The sequence below is a fragment of the Vulpes vulpes genome, chromosome 13, assembly GCF_048418805.1.
Source record: "Vulpes vulpes isolate BD-2025 chromosome 13, VulVul3, whole genome shotgun sequence".
NCBI lineage: Eukaryota > Metazoa > Chordata > Mammalia > Carnivora > Canidae > Vulpes > Vulpes vulpes.
The window spans coordinates 35894413-35915291 of NC_132792.1; the positions used below are offsets into that span (position 1 = coordinate 35894413).

A 20879-nucleotide genomic window follows, 5' to 3' on the forward strand; every position below is an offset into this window, starting at 1 on the left:
AGTTTTATATTCATTGTACTTAGGAACAGCGTATGTAACCTATTCCGTTTTCCTCCCTTGTGGAATATATTTCAGCTTATATTGCACAACACATTACCGATGCATATAAAGACTCTCTGATCAGTCATTTGGACTGCAGTCAGCAACCTGCCTGAGTGCCTTGTATTTTTCCCTGCCCTAAATAACATACTCATAAAATGAGTATTCAACAACTCAAATGCAAAAATCTTTTAAAGATGGTGATCTTACTTCCTTAATAAATATATAACATATGTATGTGTACTAACTATAATTAGGAAACAAATGCTAAGACAATGCTTGACAAACGTTGCGCAGTAATAGTTGAAAACTAGTTGAATACATAATTCCAGGGGAATAAAACAGAAGCATAGATGGGTTGCCTTCATGTCTGTTTTCTCTCTTAAGCCACCTACAATTAAAAATTATTTTAACCACACTAGTAACAAAAGCAAAGCTAACTTTGACCAATTGAAAGCCTGGAAGTAGGGCCAAAATAAAGTTGGATCACTCTCCTACCTGCCAGACCCCAAAATATTTCCAAGACATAAATATCCCAGTCATTACTAAAAGTTCCTGAAGAGGAATGAAGACAAATTTTTTAAATAGTGATGATGAAAACATAGCATGCTATTTTGTAGCTGGGACAGATCAGAAACAAGTGCAAATGATAAAAGGAATAATTTAGATTCAAGAGAATTAAAGAAATTTTTAAAAATTAGGATATTTGCCATAATTATAAAACTATGGTTTGGTAATGGTGTAAAATACTGTAACATTTATTTTAATATACTGTAATATTACAGATGAAGGAGTAAATAATAAATAACTGTGCAAGGCAAAAGCTCCATGCTGCCCCTTGCTGGTACCCTCATGTAATGACCGAAGGCCCATAGCTAGCATCAATTAATGAACATGTACTTAGACACAACTATGCAAAATTAAGTACATGAAGTGTTGAGGTATTCAAAGAGCTATAAAATATAGTGCCTGTCCTCCAGTATCTCACAATCCATTAGGAAAAAATAAAAGTATAACCAAAAATGTAGCTAATTCACCAATTACATCAAGACTGACATTAAAGCTAGGAAACTGGCAAAGCTATGTTAGTCAGAACTTAAATCTAAAGCAGGAGGTGGCAAATGTTTCCTGTAGAGGGCCAGATAGCAAATATTTTAGGCTTTATGACCCACAAGGTCGCTGTTGCACTTATTCATCTCGTATTATTGTAGCACAATAGACCACAGGCAATAATTCAACAAATAACCAAATAACCATGCTATTGTACTGGTGAAAAACAAGCAGTGGGCTAGATTTGGCCCAGGGGCCATTCTTTGCCAATCTCTGTTCTAGAGCAGTTGTTCTCAAGCCTGGACCATGTTATATTGACACGGAGTTTTTTGTTTTAAAATGGCCAATCCCTACCCTCAGGGATTTCAAAATAAGAGGTCTGGTGGGGACCTGCACATCAGTGTATTTTAGAAGCTCTAACTACTGCTCTAGAGGCAAAGAGGTTTTGATATGAGAAACCTACAAGACTGAAAGTTAGTATTTGTATGCTTACACCCTCAATTTTTGACCTAAAAATGGAGAGGAACAGGAACAATGGTAGGTCACTATGGAGACCAAAAGGCTTATACTCATAAAATAATCTGGCATTACAAATCAATGATATTTGAATCTGCATTAACATGTTCCTCACACCATTATTTACAATAGTCATGATATGGAAACAACAAAAGTGTCCATCAATGGATAAGTGGATATAGATGATGTGATGTGTATGTATTATATATAGGAATATTATTCAGCCACAAGAAAGAAAGAAGTCCTGTTTATAATGACATGGATAGAACTTAGAAGCATTATGCTAAGTGAAATAAGCCAGAGAAAAAAAGAGGAATACTGCAAAGTATCACTTAAATATGGAATCTTTTAAAAAAAAAAGTTAAACTCAAAGAAACAGTAAAAAAGTGGTTGCTGGGTGGTAGACACAGGGAGAAGTTGCAAACAGACACAAACTTTCAGCTAAAGGATGAATAAAAAAAAAAATAAAGGATGAATAAAGTCTAGGGATCCAATGTACATAACATGGTAGTAACAAGAATTGAGAATAATTGAGAATTATTATATAATTCAAATTTGCTAACAGTAGAATTTAAACGTCTCTCCAGATAAAAATAAGTGTGATAGATGTGTTAATTAATCCTTTCATAATGTATTTATCAAATCATTGTGATTTTCAGAAAGACAATATAGCAAAGGCGCTTGGGTGGCACAGCCAGTTAAACATCTGCCGTTGGCTCTGGTCATGATCCCAACGTCCTAAGGTCAAGCCCTGAATTGGGCTCCCCAGTCCGTAGGAGTCTGCTTCTCCCTCTGCCCCTCCCTCTACTTGTGCACTCTCTCTCAAATAAATAAAATATTTTAAAAATATAATGTATCAAACATTACAACTTTGTCAATTACATTTCAGTGATGCTGAAAGAAAATCAATGACATATGAAAAAGAACTATAGTTCAGAATAATTTCTTAGTGTTGGTTAAACTGAATAAGAAAAAATTAAAATACTCATATCCCTTCATTTTCTCTATACTCAAAAAAATATATCATAGTGTTCTAATCTCTAAAGTCAAGGTATTTGGCAAAGAAAGACTATTACCACTACAAAAAAAATCAGCAAAGTGGACTCTGAAATTCATAGAACTAATTATAAATTCATTCTGACTCGTTACATTCTTTTTTTTTAAAGATTTTATTTATGCATGATAGTCACAGAGAGAGAGAGAGAGGCAGAGACATAGGCAGAGGGAGAAGCAGGCTCCATGCAGGGAGCTCGACGTGGGATTCGATCCCAGGTCTCCAGGATCGTGCCCTGGGCCAAAGGCAGGCACTAAACCGCTGCGCCACCCAGGGATCCCGACTCGTTACATTCTTACAGTTCAATGCATGATGATGAATGTTTAGGCAGCAGCCAGGCACAAGACAAACACATTCCCTCTCCACAGGATGTTTAAAATTCTAGAAGAAAATAGCGAAGGTATACTGAACTTTCAAATATAATGCAAGGTATCATGCACGATGGTTTATATTATTTTTTCTGAAATATCATAAAAACAGTATGAGTTACATAAATGGCACTATCATCACTGAAAAACAAAACTGGAGAGATTCAGTACCCTGTCCATGGTCCCACACAAAATGACTGAACTGGGACTTGAATCCAATTTGACACTGAAGGCTATATACTTAAACACTACATTACAATGATTCATTAACCACTAAAAACAATTACGACAACACTAAAATGATTATGAAACATGAACGAAAGCACAAGAGACCCAGAGAATGAGAGAATAAATCAGTCATATTCATTTAGAGTTGCTCTCCGGATCAGAGACATGAGCTCAGGTAGATAGTCACAGAGGTCTTTCATGATGAAGTACTCATAAAGCTAAATGTAATATAGTGCTTCCTGTTTATTTTAGTAAGCACTTATATGGACAAATACTAATGAGTAATAAATACACTGACGATTTAGGATATCATAACACAGTTTACCAATTTTAAGACACATGGACAAAAATGAATATTCTTAATGCAATTGTGGAACATTCTTCTAAAATGCAACTATCTTACAAATAGATGAAGATATCTTTCAGAGCTACGTGCCAATAACCACAGGAAAATAAAATGTGGGAAACTTTTTTAATTCATAAATTCTCAAAAAATTTTTCTTCATAAGAATTTTTGTTCTGTAACCATGATATATCCTTACATGCTGAAAAGTTTGATAGTATCTCTCAATGCTTCTTTTGATCTTTACATTAATAAACTTTCAAGGGAAACACTAAGTAATATTTGCAAAAAGCCAAGTGTAACAATCACAAAGTAACAACTAGAAATCAAAATATTTATAAAAACTCTACTGGCTCAGGCTTCATTATTTTTAATATCAGCAATTCTTAATGCAACTTGCTTCATTTATAACCTTGTAAATTTCAAAGAATTATTTTATAACTTGGCTTAATTTGTGAGAAAATAATTTATATGAATGCCAGTTGTACTTCTTTGGAAAGACAAATGTAAACCTATTTAGTGATCTGATTTTCTCTTTCATCTTGTCTCCAGTTTCTGTGTAGATTTATAATGTTCATTGTTTCCAATTTTAACAAATCACCTAATGGCAGAAAGGAAAATATGTTAACCTTGGAATTATTTGCAGTTGGAGAAATCCCTTTTGTCTGGCCCATACAGGGCCTGCAATCTGTTTTAAACACAGATTGTCTGTCTTTCGTCTGACAGCCACCAAGCTGCACAAATTACTTTCTGCCTGTTCACCTGTTTGCAGCTGCGTCTGTAAGCTAAAGATTCTGCAGTTTGACTTGAGCAACCACTTCAGGATTGATGACATGTGCTGCTGATAAAGTGAGCAATTTGAAGAAATTACTGGCTATAGTTATTGAAAGACATCTGGGCATGAGCTGAGAACTAGAAGCCTTCAATCATGTGCTTGCAACCTGCAGTGGCGGCCCCAGTGTTTGAAGTGATACCCTACTAAAAGAAGTTGGCCCTAGCACTAAATGACCAAACAATGTATGGAACATAATCTCTCAAATGAGTAATAAAAGTTCTGCCTTATAGCTGTAAAAATTCAAGGTTTAGTTTTTAAAATATTCTTTTATTTATAATTAATCTTTTATTTATTAACAATATTTCCTGTTTCTATTCTTTTCTGAATTAATTTTACATATATCTTTTATTTCCTACATAATTAATTTCAAATTCCTACCACTACTGCCATAAAAAAAAAAAAAGTCAACATTTATTCTACGAGCTCCACATCCTAACCTTAGGAAGTTTTATGTCTATAACCTTATTAATACATCAACTTTATTAAAATAGAATTACTATTCCCTTTTCCTTGTGGAAAAACTCAACTATGATTCTAGGAAACTAACCTAATGTCACAATTGTGAACAATGAGGCTATAGTTTGTCTCCTTAACAAGAGTTCATACAACTATACTACACTACCTTTCTGCTCTTTTTTTTTTTTTTTTTTGGAATTTCCTAGTCTCTTGATGTACTTCTGCTGTGTGATTAATTGTACACTGTGCCAGACTATTCTATCACTCAGGTTTAGCCATCAGGAGATACGGTTTGGTTTCTATTGCATCTTTCTGTCTCATTATATAACTTACTCCAGATGAAGCAGTCTTCATGAATTAAGAAGCCTGACTCAATCAAAATTCATACTTTTTTTTAAAAAAAAGATGTATTCATTTATTTATTTGAGTGGGGAGATGGAGAGGGAGAGAATCTCCAACAGACTCCCCACTGAGTGCAAGCCCAACACACAGGACACAATTCGAGGACCTGAGATCATGACCTGAGCTGAAATCAAGAGTCGGATATTTAACCGACTGAACCACCAAGGTGCCCCTAAAATTCATACTTGTAAGACTAAAGGACAATTCTAAAAGCTCAGACCCTTCTCACATTTGTTGAAATCAGATGATAGAGTTTAAGTAAAGTCATGCCAGAAATAAAAGCAAAGCATATCCTTTCATGACAAAGTAATACCTACTACTCAAGAAAGAGGAATCATACCTACAAATGTGCTACTTAATAAAAATAAAGACATTAATAAAAATACAAGTTTAGTCTTATCAATAACAATGAATAATTAGTAAGGTATAGAAAACATCAGCACAAATATAATCAAATAAGGAACTATCACAAGGCAGTTCTATAAAGTCAAAACAAACATATCAATGCCAGAGAATCAATTAATATATTTAGACGTACATATGTGAGGCACACATTCAGCATGTTTCAAATGCAAAATTGGTTAGAATAAGCCAACATATTTTTATATTAAATTTTTCTAATTAAAATTAAGAATTTTAGATAAGCACTTGAATTCCTTTTTCTCTCCTTACAATTATTTATAAATCAATACAGATCAAATAGATGGAGAAAAACCGTTAGAAATTATAAGTAAAGCAAAAACAAAATAAAACCATTCAGATAACCAGTTCTCAGTGTACAATGTCTTTAAAACCATCTTAATTTGTACACATATTTCAAACATAGTAAAAGTCAGTACTTTTAAAAAGTAAATTGAAACATGCCATGCCCATTAATACTAGAAATACAAAAAAATCATTAGCTGGTAAGTTCTTCAAGGAAATGACTATATCCTTTCTTTGAGGAAATGACTATATCAAACACTAGTCAGAAAAAATAATTCCAACTCTAAAATAAATCTGCAGTTAAGTAATAGACATGAGAAGTCTAATTTGCAAATATTAATCTGAAGATCAATTTTCCAAACTATCAAATAATTATTGTTTAGAATTGACACATTAAATAAAACACATTTTATTCATTTAGTTAGAGGTAACACATTAAAAGAAACCAAAGCCCTGATTCTTTTAGTTAGAGGTAACACATTAAAAGAAACCAAAACCCTGATTCTTTAAAAACTTCTTCAGAATAAATGGCTTTTCTACTGTTTTCATGCTGTTTAAATTTCCCTAAACTTAAAAAACAATAAATAAATAAATATCAATATTTCTTTCAGAACAAACTTAAATGCAATGGCAAAAATGCCACCCAAAACTATCATTTCAGCTTGCTAAAAGTAAGTATACTGATACTAGAGAAAGGAAAAAAACCTTCAGGTTAAGTAAATATATAAATGTGGCTTTCACATTTCAGTATTCATAGATTGGATTAAATACAGCCCTGACTAACTCCAGCCACAAAAAAAGGATATATATCATTACTAATTATAATCAATCAATCCTTTATTTATATAATGATTTGCTTTTATTTCTGGCATGACTTTACTTAAACTCTATCATCTGATTTCAACAAATGTGAGAAGGGTCTGAGCTTTTAGAATTGTCCTTTAGTCTTATTCCACCAAATAATAACATTCTTCCACACAAAGATAATAGTTAAGAAATAACATCTATGTATGTCACTACCCTCTTTCCTAGTCGTGTGAAGAGTTCATATTTTTAATAGCACCTTTTATTTTAAAAGACCTAAGTCGTGAGAACATTCTTATGTACCACTTCATAACTTTGACACAAAGTACATATAAAAAGATTAGACTTTATTTGGTATAAAATCAGTTGGCAGTTTTACATCTGTGCATGCAACATAAATACACCAGCTGGCATCTCAAGCACACACACATATGGACTTCAAAACAGAAACTTCCTTATGTGCAGCACTGCCAGGGTAATTTTGTATCCTCTGCATACTACAGCTATTTGTCAGGCCCTGCAGGTGTGCACTGCACATAAACACACAGCTGTAGTCCAGCAAGCCAAGTGTTCCATCAAACACATAAAGGGAAACTTCAGCAGTTGGATTAGTCATCCTTACAACAGGTCCAGAGAGAACAATATGGGTTAGTATTTTTGGAAAAAGCATGGATGGGAAATTTATGATTATGCTAGTCTTACCAAATAACTGGTGAATTGTGTCATTTTTAAAGCAATGCCCTCTTATTAAGTTTTTGTTAGAATCGCCAAAATGTAATTTGTTTTTTTAGCTTTCAGTATAAGCCATAATCTATAAATTGGCTTATTAAGTGAAAAATATGAAAAGGCTTTCAAATTTGTCTTTGATTTTTGGAAGCTACTGCCAATGCATACCTTGGCTATAATATTTACAAATCCTAATCAGTATATTTTAAAACATTTACCACTTCTATAATACATTTTATCATACCTATAATTCTACTTTTCAATTCATATGCATTTAAGATTAATGTGCAATGTTTGTTATTTCGGACCAAAATTGCGTAGGACATTTAACTATAAAAAGTTACATGCTATATTAACATTAGACTATAAACAAATATTTAGTTCTCAAATATGATATGAGAGTACATTAGCCTACAAATGGCTAGGGAAATAAATGAAAATATAAGACACGAACATTTTGCACATGTGAAATCTCCCAAATTAAATGTGACCTTATTAATATTCTTTAAAATACCAGGTAAGCACTTCAGGCAGTTGATAATTACGACTACTTTAACCAGATTTCCACCAAAATGCTCAAAAGTCCACCTGGCAGTTGATAAAACATGAAAGATATCTTAGAAAATGAGCTTGAATGCATTATGCCTAATATACTAAACTTGAGTGAACTTGAGGTCAAAGAGTTAGTAATCAAGAAACACCAGCAGTCTCTGACATCATGTGATTCATGTTTTCTTCTATCTGGAAGGTACAAAGGAACTTAAAAATCATCTTTGCTACAAATCTCACCTTTCCACTAGAAGCCTAACTTTATTAAGTACTACTCTAGTTAGGCCACAAAAATACAATCTAAAGTAGGAAAAGATAAAATAAATGAAGAGGAAGGAATGAAAGGCTTATTATTATCAAAATTCTCTTAAAGTAAATTACCTCATCTTATGTTGTTCTTTTATGTAACTATAAATAGGAAATACTTGGAATTCAACCTGGATCCCCATAATACTGATGGGTCCCTGAGGTGTGATTCATCGCTCTTTAAAGCTGCCTAGTAGCCTTAAATGCTCCAGGTTGGATCAGGCTGAGTTTGGGTTCTCAACCTTGGAACAACTCTTTATCTACAATCTGTGTCAAACATCTACATCAGTATCCTTTGGTCCAAAATACTGTCATCAAGAAAAATGTCAAACAGTAAGCATGAGCAAGGTATCTTGGCATTCAATCTCCATATTAAAATACATTTAAAGCAAATTTTAGTTGATAGTAACTGTTCCAGGTGTTTATTGCAGTGGAACTACTCCAAAACAACCATCTATTTTTATCTCTTATAATTTCATATCTGGACTCATCTGGGTAGTTCTTGCCTGAGTCTCTCTCATGTAGCTACTGTCAAATGGCTGGGGCTAGAACCATCTGAAGTCTCATGTGAGCTAGAGATTCAAGATGGTTTCATCACTCATGTCAGATCCATCAGCCAAGATGACTGGAACATGAAGGTGAACTGATAAGCATCTCTCTCTCTCTCTCTCTCTCTCTCTCATTCCTTACATGAGCCTCTTTGTGTATCTAGCTTCAGCTTCCTTACAACATGAAAATCTAAAAGACACTGGACTTCTTAAATGGTAGCTAACTTCACCCAAAGCAAATATTCCAAGTGACTCAAGCAAAAGCTGCCAGGCGGCTTACAAACTACCCTCAGAAGTAATACAGTAACACCTTCTGCACAAATAGTCAAATCAAGTCATCAGAGGGCTAGCCCAAACTCTAGGGGATGGGTCTACAGAAGAATATAAATAATGAGAAGCATAACTCATGGCCATCTTTGGAGAATAGCTACATCATTATAGTCATAATATTTTCTTAAATGCTGGGGTTTTTTGATGGTAATATGTTAATGATTTAATATTTTATTTTTATACTTATTTTGTTCTTTACTAATCATACTAGTATGCATGGATTTGATTATGAATTACAGTAACTAACAAATAACAAGGTATGATACACTTTCATTTTTTTCAAGTTGATTTCACGGACTCCTTAGAAGTTTAGAAGTTAAATCTATATCTAAGACCAATTCTAATTATTTGCATCAGTCATCAAAAATGAGACATCTTTAGGAGTTTAAAACAGTCACTACAAATACTGAAAAGCTAGTCACTTGCCTAAATAAATCATATCTCACTTGCTTAAAAGTTCTATACTTAGTAAACAATTACTAGGACTTTTAAAAGACCTCTTAAAGAAAATAAATTGGGAGTCAGGGGAGCAGGGTTGATTAAAACAGCCAGCTATCTACACACACACACACACACACACACACACACACACACACACGTACAGACAACATCCATGAAAAACCATAATGAGCAGAATATGCTTGTGTGTGAGAAGTGGGGAGCAATTGTATAATGCTGAGAACTAAATTAAAGGATGCATTTCTCCATGCAATTAGAAAAAATCTTCAAGACATAATAGAATGATATTAAGAACGGGGGGGGGAGCAATACTTAAATTTTTTAATTAATTATTTTAATTTTTATTATTGACTTTTTTAAAAAGGCAATATTTGGTAGAAGAATGTTCCACCATCTACCCATTTAAAAAATACTGAAAAACAAACATTAAAAAACATAAGGCAAAATACCCATAATTACATGGCTTTTTTAAAGTTTATAAAAAATGGGCCTTCCACATTCTATTTTCCACCTCATCCATACCCTATCTTTTCACAAAAGGCAACAACTGGTACTTGTTTTGTATGTACCATAAAACTTTTTCCATACCAAACTATCAATCTAACTACCTATCTGACCTATTTACCCATCTATTATTAACATACACAAATATATGCACATACATACATGAATACAACAATCATTCTCTTAAAAATAAAACTGGCATGATGCTATACAAACTTTTCTGCAACTCACTTTTTACTTAGAACCTAACAACCTATCTTACCTATTTAATAAATGATTGATACTAAACAGAATAGCATAATTATACATAGAATGTATATATGATATATTCATACAACATCAATGAATTACATAAACATTCTATTGAAGGAAACAGGATACAAAACAATATATGCTATATGATTCCATTTACATGAATTTCAAAAATAAGCAAAATTAACCTACAGTAACAGAAATCAGATCAAGAATTGGCTATAGGGGATCCCTGGGTGACTCAGCGGTTTAGCACCTGCCTTTGGCCCAGGGCGTGATCCTGGAGTCCCGGGATCGAGTCTCGCATCAGGTCCCTGCATGGAGCCTGCTTCTCCCTCTGCCTGTGTCTCTGCCACTCTTTCTCTCTGTGTCTCTCATGAATAAATAAAATCTTAAAAAAAAAAAAAAGAAAGAAAAGAAAAAGACAAGAAAAGAATTGGCTATAAGAGTGATCAGGACTGACTCACAAGGGTGTATGAAGAACTCCTGACACTGAATCTGGAAAACTTTTAAATCATTTCTGATCTAAGACACAGAAGACCATGTATCAACAGACCATTATTAATATCTTTGCTTCAGGGGCACCTGGGTGGCTCAGCAGTCGAGCGTCTACCTTCAGCTCAGAGCATGATACTGGAGTCCCAGGATCGAGCCCCACCTCAGACTCCCTGCATGGAGCCTGCTTCTCCCTCTGCTTGTGTCTCTGCCTCTCTCTCATGAATAAATAAATAAAATCTTTAAAAAATTAATCTTTGCTTCTTTTTCTTCAATTGCAAATAAATAACTCTCAAAATACTAAGTCACTGTTTTCCACATTTGGAAACATTAGAGGAAGTTGAGGTTCTGAGATGTCAAGTAACTTAATGAAACTCCCTGAAGTAATCAGGAAGAAGCCACATCAACAACCCCAACTTTCTCAGTACTGATTTACAGCTATTTCTCCTCTGTCTTTCAATAATGTACTTTCTAGACTATATTAGAAGTTTTATTGTAAGTTTTCATCTGTTCTAACCAAAAGTAGTAGGAAAAATAAAGACAAATCTACATTTAAAACATAAGGGTCTTGAAAGTACTCTGCCAAATCTTCCTCCTAAGGTAAATATAAACCTTAGTTGATTAAATACAATTGATGTAATGAATTGGAAAAAGTAGATAGTGAAAAAAAAACTGTAAAGTTATACTGCAATATATCACATTTTTTTTTTGCTGGTAGATTTACTGATGGTTTTTATTTCATCTACATGTTTTTTAATAATTCCCATATTCTATAATGTATTTTTATTTTTTAAAAAGGAATATAAAATGTTATATATCTAATAAAAGGAATTCATTAAGTGAAAATACATTCTTTTTGACTTATAGTCCTGTAGTTTAGATCCACCTTACAGAAAGAATATGAAAATATATATGGATATTAATATGCAAAATTATGTTATACCATTATGAGGAGTGGTAGAAAGAAGGAAATTCCTAAAAGTTCATCAAGAAAGGAATGCCTGAATAAATAATAGTACTCAGATACTATTAAAGTAATATGCAGCTATTAAGTAGAACATGTTGCATTTCTACTATTATTCTAAAATAATAACCATGACAATGGTATTAACTGAAAAGGCAGGTTTCTAAAATATGCATACAAACTCATTTAAATACAACATACATATTCAACACAAACTTACAAATGTGTGTGTACAAGCATAGAGAAAGTGAGGTGGAAAAACAAAGAGTGGAAAGGAAATTAACTCTTCAAAAAATATTTCTTTATATATCCATAAATTGCTTCACATGTTAAAATAAACATATATTACTTTAGCTTAATAAAAAATTTAAAGATAGAAAACAAATGCCCAAGTTCTGTATGTTTTATAAGCAATACATAATCAAAAAATAACCAAGAAAAAACAAAGTTATTCTCTTATAAAGTCAATTAGGGAAATATACTATATTACACCTTTTTTATTTAATTGACTATGTTTCAAAAGCCAAACTGACGGTTCACTGAAGAGATTATTAAGACATACTCTCAGAATATGGCACTGGTGGAATGCCAGAAAAACCAAAGTGAATTTTACAGTATAAAGATAAATGTTGGGGGATCCCTGGGTGGCGCAGCGGTTTAGCGCCTGCCTTTGGCCCAGGGTGTGATCCTGGAGACCCGGGATCGAATCCCACGTCGGGCTCCCGGTGCATGGAGCCTGCTTCTCCCTCTGCCTGTGTCTCTACCTGTGTGTGTGTGTGTGTGTGTGTGTATCATAAATAAATAAAAATTAAAAAAAAAAAAAAAGATAAATGTTGGGATCCCTGGGTGGCTCAGAGGTTTGGCGCCTGCCTTTGGCCCAGGGCATGATCCTGGAGTCCCGGGATCGAGTCCCACGTCAGGCTCCCTGCATGGAGCCTGCTTCTCCCTCTGCCTGTGTCTCTGCCCCAATCTCTCTTTCTCTCTATCTTGAATAAATAAATAAAATCTTAAAAAAAAATAAAGATAAATGTTACCATTATTCATACTACTGAACATTTCAGACATCTTACAGCAATATTAATCATTTTTATTTTCCATGGACTACAATCAACAAAACTGCTTATAATTTATTCTGCAAAGTTTAGTACCCATAGGATGAGTACATTTGAGTGATTTTATCAATCCATACATGAAGGCTCATGCTTTCAAATAAGTAACATCCCTTGAATGTACTTGAGTATTCAAAGTTCATGACAATATGAATATAATTGTACAAAAGAATTTCAGATTTATACAGAATGTAGAAGTCCTGCCTCTAAATGGTCAAGAGAATAAGTGTCAATCACTAGTATCAAAACCACCTGGATGCTTATTAAAAGTCAGAGAGAAAGGACAAACCTACAAAATAGAATGGGCCTGAGAACCTGTATTTTAGCAGCACCTCCAAAGTGATTCTTAGGTCATGAAGGTTTGACATATTTTGGCATGTTGTTTGACTGAGTCAAATAAATACCTCTCTCTCTGAGTTGAGTTTTTTGAGTGGGAGAGAGATATTTTATAAAATCCTAAAAATAAGCTTTACCATAGGACAAATATATCTAAAGCATACTACTATTCATTAGACTGCATTAAAGAACAGCAAAATGCCATAAGGCATACTGTGCTTTGTATATAATGCTAGTTATTCTTCAATACCCAGTTAATCTCCTAGTGCTTAAAATTGTTTTAATTATTTTGACTATGAAGTGAAATAAGAAACTGGCCAATAACTGTCAGTATAAAAATGAAGCATCTGCAAATTTCAGATTTATTTAGATTTTTCATATAATATTAATTTCTCATGAAATTTTTATCTTTTCCAACATAAGTTTTATTATAGCCTAACATCCTTTGACTTTTTGTTCTACTGAAATTGTGCCAGAATACACAGGAGAAAAAATTCTTGCCAAAATTTAATCTATACTTACCAGCTACCAGGTCCAGCTTCACTCATCCTTCAAAAACTCCGTACAAATATCATTTTTTACCTAACCTTGCCTCATGGTCACTTGTTCTCTCCCCCTTCTCCATCCCCACATGCTGAACTAAGAGGTAACATTTAAGTATTTATGCCTCCTAAATTTAAAAACTGGTAAATACTAGAATCAAAATCCATTCATCCAAAACATATTTGTGTTTGACTAACTATAAACATTATCTTTTTCCACAAAAACTATTTTAAATTTATATAAAGAAGTGAATAATTGAATAAGAAATTACAATGAAATGTATTAAGTACTAGGATAGGAGATGCATAGGATGCTTTTAGATTATATAGAAAGGGGACCCTAGCTTGACCTAGAGAAATGGTATTAAAAGATAAAGAGAAGCCAGAAAAGGAGTGAGGGTAGAGTGAATTGGAATACTCCAGGCAATTAAAAAAAAAAAAAAATGAGTCACGAACCTAAGGGAAGAGCAAAGACTATGTCCAGGAGCCAGGAGCTACTACAGAAGCTCAGTGGGAGTAGAACCTATTGGGTAATAGTAGTGAGAGTAATAGGACATGAAGCTGGAGAAATGGGGATCATGAATAGTTTTGTAATGGATGTGGGCCATTCCTAAGTGAGAAAACAACCACCTAAATGCACATATTGTAGTCAAGTAACTATAGTATAGCTCACTGTCCAAAAAAATCTTTTATACTTTTTCTGTTTCAATCAGGACTTGTTATTAAATATTTATTTATTCACTTCTCTTTGCTCACTTGCAATACATTTTCATGACCTGTTGTCCTGTTTTCTAAAGTAATCTATTATCCTGATCACTTGACCCCACCAATTTCACGAACAGCCTCAATTGTTACCCTTGCATTGGCAACACATTAAAATATAATGATAATAGAATATTATAGTTATAATCCTCAATTTTCATAGCAATTTTTGAAGTTCTTATCAAATAATCTAAAAAGGGTTTGTAAAAGCAAACACTGTACATTTGTGGAGGGAAAAATACCATCGGTATCTCATTTACTCCAAAAGTTTAAAATATGGTTATAGAACTATTTTATAACTGCTCTAATGTCCAAGGCAGTTGACACAGCATTATGAAATAGCAAGTTTCCAGAAATCTCTACAGATAGGAAATACCATCCATTTTTTCCTTCATTCTCCACTTGACTTCATTAGTAGTTTTATTGGGTGAATGTAATAGGTCATTGTTGACTATACCTAGAAACAAATCCTTCTAATTTATCTGCTCTCTGCTTCAGCAAAAATAGTAAAATCATTACTGTTTCATACTTAAGTCATTATGAACAGATTTTTAAAATTCCAACGAATTGATATCAACAAATGAACTATATATTAGAGTCACCATTAAAGAAAAATCCTGAGAACTGTTTACCAGACCTTTGATAATGCCTCTATGACACATTTGGTCAATGAAAGTACATGAAAAACAGTAGTGTGTTTTGAAGCATCACCCAGTAAATGCTACTGTGGTTTACCACGAGTGGTATGCACACCATAATATACCACAGTTAATTAAAGTAGTTCTTGTATTGTTAAAATGTGTTCTGTATTATTTATTTGGATACTACACAATTGCTTTTAAACTTTTAAGATGTCTACCTCCCACTCACAGTAAACACTATTCTTTGTCATCCATTAGTAATAGAATCAATAAGTGATATGCATAGTGTTCCAGTGTAGCAAAAATGAAAAGGCAAAATTTTGTTTTATTTATGTATCACCCTCTATTTCACAGTAGTTTTAATAATTATCTTACCAAGTAACTGAGAGTAAATATTATATGCACTGACCTAAAGGGAAAATGAAATAACACACAGAACATGTTTTATGATAGTATTCTTTGTGTATAAATTATATTAAAAGGTATTTTAATGTTTTTTTCTTCTAATGTGGATTTAATGTAACGCATTATTTAGTTGAGAAGGAAAGGATTTGGCAATGGTTCTGATTGTACAGGTCAAATTTTGATTGAAACTTCTAAGAAATCCTTCAAATGTATATATAACATGCAATCTATTAATTGTTAATTAAAATAGAAACTAGTCTGAAAAAAATTATAATGAAATGCAATATTTTGATGTTAAAAGCTCCTTCTTCTAAAATTACCCAACATCCTGTATATTACAGCAATTGAATATGTTAGCCATAAGAAGGAAAAAAAAAAAAACACAGCATACTATTTAGCTGTGGCCAAAGCCAAGTAGTATCATAAGAAAATACATTTCTGGAACATAAGAGTAAATATAAATTCTAATAAAAAAAGTAACTATTGTTATAAATTTTTATTGAGCATTTTAAGAGCTGACATAATTTGGCAGTAAAATACACATTCTCTCACCTTCTGTCAGCTGTTATTTCTGTAGTCTCTACACACTTGCAATACTCAATATAGGTTCAATTTCAAATGAAGTAGATACTTACTGATCAGTAAATGATTACTGATCATTTGATTTATCTCTCCTCAATCATTCTGATTTCTGACTTTAATTCAACTTTATAAGACATATGGAATTCCTAAATAGGAATTCATATCTTACCTTTAGAGATTGATTGCTTAATTAATTAGAAAATGAATGAAAATTAATACAACTATCAATATCTTTACCTTATTACTGAACTTTTAAAATACTACTTTTCTGCATAAAATTAAGTTTTCACAACTATTGATTCTATTAGTATTTTACTCTTGTAATAATATTTATACTTCAAGTCACTGACAGAATTTCAACATATAAAATCTAAGAGAAAATGCTCATTCTTAGTTACATTGAGAATGCTGACCTATAATTGAGAGTGAAAATTGTGACAATAATAAATCTAAGTGACATGCCTCATTTATTTTACTGATGTTGTTAGGCTATTATATACAATGGTATTTTCACACACAAATTCAAGAATGCCATAAATGACACTGAAGTAGCTATTCTGCTGCTCAATCTTTTAAAGACTGAAATCAGAGCTAAAGCAACGAGCAGATTTTAGATGAATACCCAAGCTGAATCTGTACTTGCATATTTAAAATCTGCAACGAGCAGATTTTAGATGAATACCCAAGCTGAATCTGTACTTGCATATATCCCTAACAAAGCAGTAATCACATTTTAAGGTAACGGTAAAAATAGCAGCAATTTTCATTTCCAGAACAGTCATGTTATGCCAGACATTCTATATTATTTCACTTACTTCTTACTATAAGCTTATAAAGCAGTACCACTGGTCTTTCTCAGTTTACAGAGAAGGAAACTGAGTTTTAAAGAGATAAAGAGATTTGCCTAAGTCACATGATTAATAAATGGTTATCTATTCCTAAACAAGATTCAAACTAGCACTGACAAGACACTTGGCAAAACTAGAGCTTTATTTCCAATAAACAATGTAAGTCTTAAATAAGAGTTACAGATACCTAAAATCATTCTCAATTAGGCAAGTTAATCTAAGGGTGGAGAAGGGAGTCCTAAAAATTCTTAGGGGAGAAAAGCAAACTTCTGATCCCAAGAAAAATAAGAACAGCTCTGGAAGCCAGCAATGTGCAGGTTTCTGCTATATGCAAGAAACCTGGGATCTTTAAATTTTGTCCTGTACAACACCAGAGAGTTGTATGGATCCAGTGAGGGACTAGTTAAACTATAAAAATTAGCAACACATTCTCATGAAGAGTTTCAAATGCCTAAATAAAATTTCTACAAAGAAGTTTACTTGCCTTTTTCAGAACTAAGGCCAAAAAATAAACAAGTTCTATATATTCAACTAAAAATTAAAATATGTCTCTTGGGGATCCCTGGGTGGCTCAGTGGTTCAGCGCCTGCCTTTGGCCCGGGGCATGATCCTGGAGTCCCGGGATCAAGTCCCGCATCGGGCTCCCTGCATGGAGCCTGCTTCTCCCTCTGCCTGTGTCTCTGCCTCTCTCTCTCTCTCTCTCTCTATCATGAATAAATAATATAAAAATAAATTAATTAATAAATTAAATATGGCTCTTGTAATTGAGTAAAAGTTACTTAAAAACAAAAGAAATTAATGAGTTACTACAGAAATATGCAAAATGGGTAAAAGAAGTAGATACACTACTCTGTAGATATACTATTGCCAACAATATAGAATTATCCAAGTAACTACATAGTGTAAGTCAGAAGTCAAGACATATTTGCATTATGACTACTGAATGTGGGATTTGATAAGTAGGAGTAACCTTTCTTTTTTTTTTTAATTTTTTATTTATTTATGATAGTCACAGAGAGAGAGAGAGAGAATGGCAGAGACACAGGCAGAGGGAGAAGCAGGCTCCATGCACTGGGAGCCCGATGTGGGATTTGATCCCAGGTCTCCAGGATCGCGCCCTGGGCCAAAGGCAGGCGCCAAACCGCTGCGCCACCCAGGGATCCCCGGAGTAACCTTTCAAACCATAAGTCAAATTGTCTCACTCCTTTAGTTAAAATCCTCCAGTAACCTCTCATTGCAATAGAATAAACTCTGAAATCCTTACTGTGGTTTTGCAAGGCTCTGGAGGCTCTGACCAAATTCTCTAGCCTCATCTCCCTCCTTCCCTTTTCTCCAAAGTGGCCTTTCTTTCTCTCCGTTTTTCCAAGCTGTTGCCCATAACAGAGTTCTTAGGCTGGATGTCCTTGTTTGGACTATCCTACCACCAGATCTTGGCCCTACATAAGAATATGGACATTATCTGCATTACTTTATATCATCCACGCTCAGCACTACTCCTCACACAGAGGAAGTATCTGATATTTACTGACTGACCAAATGAATGAATGATTGTCATCATCCCAAGGTCCATCCTATCCAGGTTTCTTGTGACAACAAAGATGTGCCCCCATGGATCAGATTTCAACAAAGGACACACTGCCTAGCTGCAAGGAGTGTGATTAGCTGACAGCCTCCAGGTGTTAGCTTCATTAGCTTTTGCCTCACCTTTCCAGTCAGACATATTTCTCTCCGGGAAGTCCATAGCCATCATCTGAGAAATGGTGGTAAAAGGGTCTAGTCATTTCCATGCAATACAGGAGTCCTCCAACCTCTGTTACAAAGGTCTCTGTTGGGTTGGAGGGGACTTGATCAAGTCAGCATCACAATCTGACAACTGATTCTGACCAATCCTGACACCACTCTTTTCTTTCCACAGGTATTCTTCCCCAGTAAACTCTCACCAATCCTAACTCCATCTCAGTGTCTACTTCCTGGAGAACCTGACCAGCACTGTTTCCATTTCAAAACTCACTCCGTAAGCCTATAAATTAAAATGGCATGTTTAACAATGCACAGAGCTTTCATATCAAGTATCTGATGAAATACTTATCACCACCTCCACTCTCTACTGCATTCACACACCCTCCCTCTCTCAAACTCCTAACAGAAGCACAGGGCACTTAGATGATTACTTTATTTATATATAATTCTTAATTCAAATGTTACCTCCTCTAGGAAGCCTTCAAATATCATCAACTGCTCTTTTTCTGTGGCTCCCTTTTGAACATCTAGCAGTATCTATCAAACTATTCTGATGTGCTTTTATGTCTGTTTCTCTATTCAGGATGGAGTTCCTTCAATATACGCCTGCCTCATACTAATAACCCCTGCACCTTATAAGGCAGGTAGTTCAAGTGGGATGTTCTATAAATTTCTTGATGACAAAAGAAAATGAACTAAAATTTTTTGGAAACCTTTAAAAGCATGTGATTTAACATAGTTTAATTTGTAAGATTAAATAACTAGTCAGAACATTCAAGCCCCAAACATTTGTACACTGTAATCTAAAAATAAATTAACTTTATTCTTCTTAGTGAATAAACTTTGTCAAAATTTAAAGTTACTATTCAATTTAGAGGCCTAGTTATTTTGAACTTTTTAGAACATTTCCTTAAAAATAATATATTAGTTACCAAGGAAAAATGAAGCACTGCTTTTTACAACTCATTAAATTTCTTTTCAACTTCATATAACCTGTCAGTTCTCAATTATACCCTCCTGGGACAACATCAGGCCAAATATTCCTAGCATATAAGGATAAAATTAAACTATGAAAAATGTACATACACAAAAATAAAGTATCTAGCAAAAAAGCATTTTATGAATTAGAAATTTTAATTTTGAGAATTGTTTTGCAGCAATCGTTAAGCTTCAGTAATTTTTTTTTAATTCAGTGAGTTAAAATGAGCAAACAGCGTTATTCCTACACATAGTAACCACAGAATAGGTGAACAGTTTTTAAATCCTAGTATTTTAAAGGAAGGCTAAGCCTCCCATAGGAAATAAAAGTGGAAATGAGTCCAACAGAGAAAATGGCTTGGTTCCACACCCTTAAAATTCCCTACAGCAATGCATCAAAAAATAAAATAAAATAAAATAAAATAAGCCCCCAGAGTCTGGGTCAGCAGCATAGTGTTACAACTTAAGCATTGGGTCATCAGTGGCAATGGTAGGTTGATTAAGGGTTTAGGTAATATATTTACTTACTGTAGTAAGGAGCTGTGTAACAGTACTGCCAACAGTACAAAGAGTTCTTGTGTGGATATCATGTACAAAGAAATACTATAGCCATCTGCTTATATTTTAATATTGAAATATGAAACATATCAGAATAGTTTAATAAACAGATAAACTATATTGTAAATACTAATAATTCAACTTGTTAAAAAATTAAATTGAGCTTCTCCAGCAATCTATTAATTATATTTTCCAAGAAAAAACATTTCATTTTTATTACTCATTAAAATCTGATCCAAATTGAAATAATCTTCTTCTAATATAAGGAATAAAAGCAAAAATACAATGGTAACATGGAAAAAGGCAATTTTTCACTTAATAAAGTTACTCTCAAATATAAACAAAATTTATTAAACTTATGGCATTAATACATTAAGTTTAACACTGATTTGTCTGCATATTTTATAGGCCAACTCCAATTAGTGGAATAACTGTTATAAATTAC

The 20879-nt window shown here is 33.4% G+C and overlaps 1 protein-coding gene across 26 annotated transcripts in view; it reads right to left on the reverse strand.

Moving 5' to 3' along the window:
- The window catches only part of VPS13B (vacuolar protein sorting 13 homolog B), a 727825-nt gene that overhangs the window by 541733 nt on the left and 165213 nt on the right, over nt 1-20879 (reverse strand). For 2 of the 26 annotated variants that reach the window (XM_072734229.1, XM_072734227.1), the window contains one exon: nt 7127-10865. The exons of the other annotated variants lie outside the window; for them this stretch is intronic. In XM_072734229.1, coding sequence (XP_072590330.1) covers nt 10849-10865 — 17 coding nt within the window. In that variant the 3' untranslated portion in view covers nt 7127-10848. Of the gene's footprint in view, nt 1-7126; nt 10866-20879 lie in introns of those variants that run through there. 26 annotated transcript variants of the gene reach the window in all.